We start from the raw sequence: 12,074 nt of genomic DNA on the forward strand, positions 1-12,074 counted from the left end.
TTGGACTAATACGTGATTATTTTAAACAAACAGTGCACAATCTGAGGAAGTTTGGTTAGGGGTGATCATTTTTATATATACATGGAAGTTACATCATACATATACTGGAAAACAGGGATTAGCGGCTCTTCGCCTTCAAAAAAAATTTTTTTTAAACTACAAACAAAATTGTGTCCCCAGCTTTTTCAAAAACCTTGTGAAATAGTATAAAAAGCAGGCAACAAACTCATTTTTAAGTTACCTATGGTGCTAATCTGCTAAAAGTTAATGATGAACAATTGACTAAATTAGCAAATCAGGCAGTTCATATTCACAATTGATCACAATGAAAGCAGTTTATGGGATGTTCAATTGTAAAGAAAATGGAGTCCATTCAGTCTGGCCCTTTGATCAAAATGAAAACTGGAGAGCAGCAATTATGTTACAAGGCAATCATGATAATGTAATAGTTAGGTTACTGCTCTGTACTTTCAAAGAAGGGGAAGAGGGACTTAACCAAATCTGTGGCATAAACCAATCTGTCACCAAGTGTACCATTTTTAACAGATGTTACTCTGAATAGACAATGGCCGGTGAAGGATGAAGAACCCACTTAGGCTACCAAATACAAAATTTTGGTTTAAAAAAAATCCCTTTAAAAGAAATGTCAAATGTCACATAAATTGTTTACCACAGAGTTTTATCATTAATACAGTGCCAGAAAGTACATGCCCACTCTTCTGAATTTAGCAGTGAAAGAAGAGTTGAAACTTACTCTCTATAGTTAAAAAAAAAGTCTCAATTTAGTAGGGAAAAGAGATGATGTTTGTTTCTAACACCCTCCGTTTCTGCATCTTAATTTCTAAATCTCTGTTCTGGTGCATCAAGTCAGGTTGTCAGGGTACCTGAATAGGAAGAGAGAAGGGAAAAGTACAACCTGACGTAAAAGCAAAAGGCCAAAAAGGAAGGAGCCTGGTTACAACTCCGCTCTCTGCTCCCAATCCACAGTGCACATAGCACACCAATAAAGTTCTCTCTTTAAAGAATGATTAGTAGGGGGCTAAAGAAGGTATGTCATGGGAAATTGCCTGCTTGTATAGGGATTAGACAAAACATACTGTTAACATAAGAACAGGTAATACAAAAACATTCTGTAAAACGGGGCTCTGCCCTGATAATGCAGGAAAAACTAAGTTGCAAAAACTTCAAGTCATATAATCTACCCTATTCTCTTTCCAATGATTTCCTGGAAAACACAGACCAGAAATTGTACATTTCTGCTTTGTCTAGCACTTCAATTCAAGTCAAAATGTTGTGTAACAGTAAATTCAATAAATTAACCCTAAAGTAAAATCCAAGGGATATACCAGTAGTGAATTTGCAGAAGGTCCTATTTCGCTCTGGCCTCTGGGTCTTTGGTTTTATCTAGAATTGTGGCCATGTGAGAAACTGATATATGAGGTGTTAAAACTAGAAGTTCACGATCCTGAAAGCCTAATCTGTGAAAAATAAATTGGAGGAAAAAATAAAAAATTGATGAAGAACAGAGGCCAGATCAAAGGAGATACTATTGGAGGTCAAAGAACACATGCTCAAACACACTTTCATGGAGGATGGAATATGAAGAAGAATCAAAGCAGCAGGAAGATGGGTAAGAGAATAAACTTGTCCTTAAAAAAAAAAGAGAGAAAAAAAGAAAAAAGGCCAGGCAGGAGGAGCCAGGCAGACTCTGAAGCATGCGCATGCAGGGTGTGCCTCATTCATCTCAGCAGTCCCCTACAGCACCCACCCCAAGCCCCCAAAGCACCCACCCCACACAGTGCCTTATGCAGAACAGGCACTTGGTAAACACGCATTCGCTGAATGAAAAATGACTGTAGTTCTCGTGCTCTTATGAAGAAGAAGAGCCACCAAGGCATTTGGAGAAGGAGGCAAAGGGTCACAGCAACATTATATGGTTAAAATGGAAAACAAACAAACACACACTGTGAAAAATAAAACGTGAGGTCTTCTAAGCCAAACATTACTTCACTCCCCCTGTGCACAGTACATAGTGTTCTAACTCTAGGTATTGCTTTTAAAAGAATTCACTAGGAACTACAACATGTTTAGGACTAAAGATAGTAACTAATGCCACAAAACTCCAATGCTGGTATTTCCTGAATTCCCTGAAGTTCCTACTACCACTTTGTTATTTCTCTTAGATACTGTAAAACCTACAGTGCCATTAATGTGCTTTGCATTGGATTTCTTATGGTATATTTTGATTTTCCACTTTTAGACAGTAGAGGACAAAAATATCCAAATCAGGTCAACTTCAGCTCAGGTGTTAAATGGTTGCCATTCATCCTTTATGGGAAGACCAGCTATGAAAGAAGGCACTTTTCTCTTAGATTTGCAAGTGCCTATAGCCTTTAGAAGCCATATAACTTTTCATATTCTACCTAAATAACAGGTTTCTATATTCTCCTATTTGAATAAACCAGGAAAGAAAACTGAGAGAGTTTCTCACTAATCTCTCAATATTCTCTTCAGATGCCCAGAAAACCTCATGGTGGGTATCTATCTGAAATGCCTCTGCCCCAAAGGAGACATTTTTGAAATAATTGTAGATTATTGCAACAAGGAGACCAACTAAGTCACCTCAATAGTATTTATAAACATAAAGGGGCACATCAATTATTTGTGTGGTGGGAAGTCAATTAGGAGTAAAGTCAGGAAAGAAGAGAGAAGACTTAAGCTAAAAGAAAAAGTAATACTTTTGCCTTCCACTTTTAAGGACAAGTTTTTAAATGTACATGCCCTACTAGACGTCAATAAGGACTTGACTGATATGTGTGCAAATACTCTAAGGTGGGAGTACCAATGGGGTGGATCGATAGCGGTTAAGTTTAGACACTAATTTCATTGCAAAGAAAATAAATACAAGATTGAAAAACTGAAATCTATTTTACCTGGTAATAAAAATATTATTCTAAAAGGAAGGCAGAGTTTTCTAAGACTAAAATTCACCAATTAAAATGAAGTTTGTCCAATAAAATTCATCATTCTCATATTCTTATTGAGGGAAAGAGGAAAAATTATTTTCTCTGTTGTTAAGTTATTTTTCTAGGTGACTTTTTCTTTAATTAAAAAAGGGGGGGGCAATTTTCCATGAGTTTCAATTCTATAAATGCCACAAACAGCTTCTGAGGCTGAAGCTATGACAATGAACTTCCATGCCACAAAAAGGAGGAGGAGGAAGTGGAAGGGAACAGTGCAGAGGAAACACAGTGACATCGTATTACAGTAGGTATTTACGTCTGCTATCTTCATCCAAGGTAAGATCAACAACTTCTGCAGGTGAAGCCCAAGTCTGCTGAGGAGTCACAGCAGTCCATGACTGTGTTTGCCGGGTGCTAACATACTGTGTGCCTGAGCCATGCTTCCATGAAGAGACACTCTGAATCACACCTCCTCGAGGATGAACACACCTATAATTGAGATGATCAGCAAAAGCATGGTTAATCTCACCTTAGGAAAAAGAGAAAGCAATATGGCTTTAGTTCTACTAATCAATACTTTTACTAAAATAAGCCTATATGCAAGTGCATGAAATCCACAATCAGTATTTTCCCCTTCTTTCCTCCTTCTCTTTTTCCTCTGTCTCTTAGTTTAGCCTAAAAAAGGCCAAGGGACTCATCTCAGTCAGAAACTTCTAAACTGAGTCTAGATCAGTACTGATTGTTCATGAATAAGAAGATGTTTCTCTCTGGACTACATTAAAACTCTGGGATTTTCAGGATAGGGCAACATATAAATTCAGAACAAAATTAAGATACCCAAATAATTTTAGTCTGAACAACAGAAACAGTAAGAGAAATAGATGAAACTTGTTCTTAAGGTAAGTTCTGTACCATATTTGATAATACAATCAAAGATGTAACAACAATTCTCCTTTACAGATAAAATTTCTAAAAGTCTATAAGTACTAGGTCATGCATATGGGACCTAGTCCTATCAATTTTCCTAGTCCTGAAGGTCATAGCAGAAACACTTGGCTCTTTCATTAGAAATGCATATGCTTTGGTTCACTGGAAGTAACAAGGCTGAAGTTCTCAGTTTAGACTCTCTAAAGGGTCCTATCAGAGGGGTAAAATCATCTGTGACAAATCTCACCAAGATCTCCTTTGAAGGAAACTGTTACAGAAACACTAACAGCTTCAATACCACATTCCAGTCAAATGATAGAAATGTAAGCTCCAGGGTGAAATAGTGAGTAAATTTTGACTCAAATGAGAAGGCAGGCAGCTCAAGCTATCATTGCTACTTAAGCCTTTACATCCATATTACTGATTTGTCTTTATTTGTTGTGTGAAGTAGCATGATTCTTGTCACATGAACTATCTCAGTGGATCTTCAGCAGCTGTTCTAACAACGTGTATACAGTATGTGATGCTGGGTCACTTGATAATTTCAGCTTTCCTTTAATGCTACCTACATGTCCAGGTTCAAAAGAATATTAGTGTAACAATGGACAGAGTCCAGTTATAAAATTCTCCTGAGGACCCGTATGCTCCTGGAAAGAGGTCCTTGCTCTTAAGGAAAACCAGCCTGAAAACCATTCCCTTATCAAGAGAGATGCTGAAGAACAGATCCCAAATGGCCAGAGCCAGGGCAGTACCTATCAATCTGTTCAGAAATGGGCTAAGTAGCTATTAATAGAGAGGTTACTACATTTTGAAGATTGGGCTGGTGAAAAACATTAATATAAAATAAAGTCCAACCTCTAATCCAAATCTGGCTAGCAGATTAAGTAATCATGTATCATGGAAGAATGTCGCCAAAGGAATCCATTCAACATTTATATAAATGATTTCAATGACAGATGGCCAATAGAATGTAATAGCTTGCTAGCAATTTGTCAATCACATATATTACCTCATCTGACAATTGTAATAGACCTATGAGACAGACATGGAAATTATTATGCATACTCAACAGAGAGAAAAATATAAAGCTTTTGGAGTTACATGACTTGCCCAGGGTCACACTGCTTGAAAGTGATAGGCCAAGGAACCTCAATCCAGGTCTGATTTTGGGTCCAATAATTTCCAACACATCATGTTGTCATTTTACGGACATTTGCATTAATTGGGTAGGGCAAAACACAGAGTACAATTAAGACAGGCCAAGGTTTACAAACTGAAAGCATAATGTTCTTCAACAGTTCAAATGTTTATCTGTATAAATACATTGAGGAATAGGTGGCTTAAGAAGCTCCATAAGAATTTAAGTATTAGTGGCTATAAAGCGAGTGGATGTAATTTTTGGCAGAATTTCTAAATATCTCTAAAATAAAGGAAGTTATTCAGTCCCAAATTCTACTCTGCACTATACTGCAAATAATCACATAATGTAATATCAGGAAGTGGCTTTAAAAGGGATCTGATCCAATCTGTCCGGCTTTATAAAAGAAAAGATCAAGGCCAACAGACAATCACCCAGGGTCTTATGCAAATTAAACTCAGAGCCAGGACAAAATCAGGTCTCTACTGGGAGTTTATTTTCCAATAAACAATTATGCCTTCCTCAGACAACAGCCAAAGTAGTACGATTATGAGGAGCACTGCCTGGCCCTTAAGGGCATTCAACAAACCAAAGTAAATTCTAACAGGTGTTTGGAATAGAAAGAGGACTAGGAGAATGAGAGGTTTTAGAATATATTTACTACTGCGGAAGTGGTTAAAGGAATTGGGAATATTCATTCTGGAGAGAGGAGGAAGAAGAGATGAAACAAATTCTCTCCTATCTGAAAACAGATTACTTCTATATTTAAATTGAAAATGACTCAAAGAACCAGAAACCAACTCAAGCAACTTTAAGCAAAAAAGGAAATTTCTTGGAAAGGTATGGGAGAATCTCAAACAATCCAAAGATGATATGAACTACAAGGCCTCATTTACTTGACTCAGGTCCCAACCTTCTCAATCTCTCTTACCTCAAAATTTTAGATTCTCTGGGAATGTAATGAACCCACCTTTATTTTAAAAGCTTCCTTGCTCCTATTAATGGTAGTTGGAAGGCAATTTCCCAAAAAAGGAGAATCACTGTGAACTGGGCAGTGACCATGAGAGATGCCTACTCTACCATGTACAGAGATCTTGAGAAGACAGTAAGAACCATAAATCAATATCCGGGAGGCAAGTTTGGACGATCATTACCACACAATAATTACAGTCACTACAAAATAGTATATAAAGTGCCTTTTAAGCATACAAGCAATTTTTGGGGCATCTGTCAGGAATGCTGGAGATGATTCTAAGATGGCTGCCAAGGGTCATCAGTAACTTTAAGATTTGTTCAAAAAAAAGGCTAAACTATCCTGTTAGAAGTCAGGGTAGTAATTAAAGAGAATAAAGGGAGGTTGTGACTGGACACAAAGGGACTTCTGTCCTATTTCTTGACCTGAGTGCTGGTTACTTGCGTGTATATAGTTTTTAAACATCAATTAAAGTATACATTTATGACTGCTCCATGTGGGTCAAAAACCAATAAAATAATTTAAAAATTGTAATGATTTAATGACCTCAACCATCTTGAATAAAACGGAAGCCAGGAGATAGATAAGGACAGAAGAAGGCTTCATGCATTTAAAAAATGGTACAAAAAAAGGCAATCTAGGAAACAAAGGGTGGCTAGAGAAACATTTCAGTTATTTTAAAGATAATGTACATTACAGAATTAACTGACACCAGACAGGAAGAGGAAAGTTTCAGAAGGGAACCACAACAATTAATACAAGCCCTATGGACATGCCCTATAAAAGATGTGAGAGGCTCAAAATTTGTGAGGGCAACTTACATTAAAAAACAAACAAACAAAAAAGCAAACAAACAAAAAGAGATTTTCATGCACTTTCACATTTCTCTTTCTCATATTATGAAAGATATGGGGTGGGAGGTGGGGCATATTCAGCTGCCTTGTGGTTGGCCTAATCTAATTTTGGGGCAGATACAGACTTTGGTTTCACAAAATATTTAATCTTCAAATGAGTTAAAACAGGTATAAAACCACAACTTAAAGCCACACTTTGAGTCTTATAACCAAGAAAATGCTTAAGCCTCTCTTCCCAAAATGCTAGAAAAAACTTAAAAGCATTAAGCTTTGACAGAATAACTGTCTGCTCTTCATACACTGATAACAATAAAGAAGAAACTTCATAATAGAAAAGAAAACATAGAAAAAGAGTGGGCTCTGATGGTCAGCTTTTGTTAAAGTTAATTTCCTGTTCTAAGAAAACATTAAAATTAAATCGCTTTTGCTCTCATTTACAAAGCCTGAAGGTGACCTCTTAGATAATATTTCTACTTATTTTTCCTAAGTGAAAATGAAGTGCATGCATATGATTTTAGGGAAACTTTCCTTTCCTAGATTTTGTTTGCTTGTCTGCCCCCCATAAAACTTTATCAGGGTTAATGTTAGCAATTGGTTCTAGGAATCAATCAATCTTAAATGTAAAAAGCTTTCTTGTATCAATTCTTTTGCTGAGGACTGTACTAATATTAACATCAAAGACAACAAAACCAATACTCTACAATGAAATAAGTTAAGAGTCTGATTATTCTAAAAAGCTTCAGAGAACTGAGACCTAGGGAACTGTTCCAACATAGTTCCGTAACAGAAACATCTGCACTATAATGCATTCATCATCCTAAGGCAATTACCAATGAGGTTGGTAGAAGAAAAGAAAAAAGACCAAGGACAAGAAAAAAATTGGCATGAGATTCATAAGCTAAAACTGTGGGCAAAATTAAGTGGGCACAAAAGAATTAGAAATGTTGGAAAAGTATCTACTTCACTGGCAAAGAACATCTTATAAACTGAACAGTCCAAAAATTAACACATGAAAACAATAATGTATAGGTAATGTCAGGAATCCACTACAGCAACACAGGGCAGCCAAAGAAGATGCATTCAACTATTAGTTCAGAAAGCATGCTTTCTAGTTCATTACTAGAAGAAACATGGAACTTAAGTGAAAACATCAAACTCTAAAATAAAAGAATGGGAAAAGATATTAACATGCAAGGGAAAAAACACAATTGTTTATTTTAAAAAGGCACATCACAACCAGAATTACTGAGTGAAAAAGGTCAAACAAAATGCTTCCAATATGGAAAAATGGCACCCAACATAAGTCAGAAAAACCACAATCCCAAAGAAAATATCTCAAGGACCAAGTCTGAGTTTTTAAAAACTCTCAGAAAACCCAAAACAATGCATAATATCAAAAGGAAAAATAACAGGACAACTAAATCCAAACAAAACATCCATACATGCAAATAGAATTAGAACAAAAAGATGTGGATCAAAACCTAAAACCTTTTTCCATGCGATAACCCTGCCAGAAGCCCATCAATACTTCATAACCGCAACCCTAGACCTGTAAAAGAAATAAATTCCAGATGAGATACAAGTAGCCAAAGGGGCAATTCTGAAGCAACCAATTAGAAGGCCTTTCCCCCACCTGCTTTTCAGCTTTTTAATTTCAATTTTTGAAAGATTACCTGGCCATTTAAAAAGAAATGGCTGGAAAAAACTTCAGAAAGAGCAGAGTCAGTGAGACTCTACTAAACTCTAGACTCAGAGACCAATATAAAAGATATGCTTAAGGACACAAGTTTCAAATACTCCAGTAGAATCTGTCTGTTAACTCTACAGTCCATTGTTTGGACAATATTAACCACCACCAAGGTTTCAAACGATTTGTTACCTCCAAAATATGATATCCCCAGTATTCAAACCAATGGACAGAATTAAACAAATCTTTATGTTTCAAAGCCTGGAAAAAAGTATCCTGGGGAAGGAAAGTTAAAGCATGCTATTTAAAATGTACCCAAAGTTACTTGACTTAGTCCAAGACTAAAACAAACATGTTTATAGAGTAGAATGACAATCCAAATAAAAAAAAATCTAGCAATGTTCAGAGAAGGATATACTAGAGCCACTTTGCACGTGTGTGATTTTTTTTTAATTGGGGGTGTCAGAATTTAAAATTCCAAATTTTAATAAAAATATAAAGATAATCTTAACTCTTTAAAACTCCAAACAGCAGATTTATTGGTAAAAAAGAAGCTAAAGATTTCATCACAGAAGAAAATTTGAAGAAAGGAGCTGAAAAGAAGGGTTGCTAACTCAACAGCATTACTAGAAATAAGGATACATTAAAGAAGGGAGACTTGGTAGAAGCTGAGAAAGAAGCAGACCAAGTAATACGTCTCGGTAAAGATAAGAGATTAGATAAGCTATACAGGTCAATACCTACTCTCTCCTACTTAAACAGGAATACATGAGTAGAGTGAGTTAAAATTTGAAATGTAACCCAAGAAGAAGTTGGTGGATGGATAATGTGCTCCTAACACAATTTAAGATAATTTACCTCATGAGTATGTCCATAAGCAGGAAAAGTAGTATTATAGTAGGAACCTCAAAACAAATATACTGCAATATTCGGGAAAGATCCAGACATGGGGCTTAAGAATATGTATTCTACATTGTAAAGAACAATGGTGAAATAAAATACTAGCAAGCCACATGCTGAAGTAAAGGAAGAAACTGATAATTCTATCTACCTCATATGATGGGTAAGTTATCGTAAGGAGAATGGATGGAAAATTGAAGAGAGCCTAATAGAAAAAAGTTTTTGACTGAGAAAGAAAAAAAGTGTGAATTAAAGGAAAGATTAAAGAATGAATTTTTTTTCTGTTTTAAATGGTTATAGGGGAAATAACCATTTAAAAAAGAGTTGAGAGAAATGGAGGCAGTTATGCAGGCTTAGTGAAGAAGTACTAGGACAAAACTGTTTCTGATAAAGACAGAACTGGACACTTTTAGAAGATGGCATAATAAACTATTTGTGTAAACTCTACGTCCCTTAAAGTTCCAATAGTTCAACTGAAAAATGCCCTCAGAAATTATAACCAGATCTTACTAGGAAAAGATACCCTCAATTTATATGCATCTGTATTCTGCCCCTAATCTCCACTTGTAAATTCACCTTCTATATAAGTAACAAAAACAAAGAAAGAAAGAAAGAAAGAAAAGCAGGTGAATGTTTTACTTCTTTGCTAACCACCAAAAAGTACACTTTCCACTTTTAAGTTCACCTTTTATATAAGCAACAACAACAAAAAAAGCAGGTGAATGTTTTACTACTTTGCTAACCACCAAAAAGTAAAATCTAAAAGCAAGATAATGTAGATATTGTGTTATATGACTTATTTGAGTAAATCACAACTTTGTGGCACGTGGGAGAAAAGTTATTTGATATTTAGAATATTCATGTTCCAAAGAATAGGGATTTAGTTTTGTGTGCATGTGTTTTAAATCTTCCTTAGAAATAGCTCTGAGCATACCTTAAAGCAGGGACCAGCAATTATTTGCTGTAAAGGGCCAGATAGTAAGTAAATATTTCAGGCTTTGTGGTCCATATGAGCAAAATACTCAACCCTGATGAAGGAGTACAAAAGCAGCCATAAATAATATGTAAATGAGTATGACTATGTTCTAATAAACTTTGTTATGGATACTGAAATTTGATTTCATATGACACCAAATATTATTCTACCTTTGATTTTTTTCCCCATCCTTTTAAAAATGTAAACACCAGTCTAAGCTTGCAGTCTATACAAAAACTGGTGGCAGGCCAGTTTTGGCCCATGGATTGTAATTTCCCTACCCCTTCCTTAAAGAATGCCAACTTAATTAAATTATTTTCATAATATTACACACTTATTTCACATTCTATGGCTTTTTACTATCCTAAAAAAAAGACTCCTGTGTTACATAAACATCACTAGAAATACAACACTCAGTAGAAGCAAACCAAAATGACCTGCAGATTTGTTTTTACTGAAAAAGACAAGGAGAGGTGATCTAGGGAACAAGGAAAAGAGGTCTGATGTCAGAAGAAACCTCCAATTGTTTGCTCCCATTATTTTTCAAGGTAAAGTGAAAGGCAAGAAAATATGATTGAGGGGGGAAACGTATGATAATATTTCTTTCGTAAGAGAAATATCTAATTAAGATGGCCTAGACATTTGCTGAAAATGAAAGAGAAAGCATCAGGTCTAGTTCACACACATATATGGTTGTGATGTTCTTGATATGAGACAACATGGCAGCACATTCTTAAGATCAGTATCATGTCTAACCAGAAAGTGTTCAAGCTAAAGGAAGCTGAAAGGTACCTCCCACTATTCATGCCAGCCATGCTGTAAGGCCTACTATTTTCTTTTCCCTTGTTTTCTGGTTAAAACAAAATTCACAATTTAAAACATCAGAATACTCTAATTAATATCTTACCTTGCATGTTCCTGAACCCCCACAATCTCCACTTCACTATCTGAAGAAGCAATATTAATTTCTTCATTGAGTGGTACGTTGCCAGCAGATGTTTTGTCACCTGTTAGAAATCCTGGATCCAAATGACCTGAGAGAAAAGAGGAGAAAAAACAAGCACCACAGTTTGACTTCTTACAAAAGCAGAAACAACTCAATGGCAGACAAGCCTTATCTAGGTTTAATCCCACAAACAGACAGCCTATGAGAGCTTGCCACACTGAAACTGTTACCCACGTCAAATAATCTGAGACAGTATGCTATCTGCTTTTTAAAAAACTGGTTTTAAAAAAATTAAACAAGATGCATGCTTATAGTTTAGAGAATGTTTCAAAAATATGAAGTACAGGCATACCTCATTTCAGTACGTTTCACTTTACTGAACTTTGCAGATGTTACTTTTTTTTTTTTACAAACTGAAGGTTTGTGGTAACCCTGCATTAAGCAACTCTATCAGCAGCATTTTTTCAACAGCATTCGCTTGCTTCATGTCTGTGTCACATTTAGGCAACTGTCACAATATTTCAAACTTTTTCATTATTATTATACACCTAATAAACTACAGTATAGGGTAAACACAACTTTTATATGCACTGGCAAACCAAAAAATTCATGTAACTCACTTTGCTGCAGTGATCCAGAACCAAATCTCCGACGTATGCCTGTACATGAAAGACTCTCAACTTTCTACCATTCCTTAGGGGAAAAATGTT

The 12,074-nt window shown here is 35.7% G+C and overlaps 1 protein-coding gene across 6 annotated transcripts in view; it reads right to left on the reverse strand.

Annotated features, from left to right (window-relative positions):
* The window catches only part of ARK2N (arkadia (RNF111) N-terminal like PKA signaling regulator 2N), a 151,739-nt gene continuing 139,665 nt past the window's right edge, over nucleotides 1-12,074 (reverse strand). For 4 of the 6 annotated variants that reach the window (XM_077135562.1, XM_077135563.1, XM_077135566.1 and 1 more), the window contains 2 exons: nucleotides 11,326-11,452; nucleotides 1-3,452 (listed from right to left, as the gene is read on the reverse strand). In XM_077135562.1, the coding sequence (XP_076991677.1) occupies nucleotides 3,263-3,452; nucleotides 11,326-11,452 (317 nt within the window). In that variant the 3' untranslated portion in view covers nucleotides 1-3,262. Of the gene's footprint in view, nucleotides 3,453-8,336; nucleotides 8,405-11,325; nucleotides 11,453-12,074 lie in introns of all 6 variants that reach the window. The other 2 variants (XM_077135564.1, XM_077135565.1) reach the window with 2 other exon arrangements.

The sequence above is a fragment of the Tamandua tetradactyla genome, chromosome 18, assembly GCF_023851605.1.
Source record: "Tamandua tetradactyla isolate mTamTet1 chromosome 18, mTamTet1.pri, whole genome shotgun sequence".
In the NCBI taxonomy this organism is placed as follows: Eukaryota; Metazoa; Chordata; class Mammalia; order Pilosa; family Myrmecophagidae; genus Tamandua; species Tamandua tetradactyla.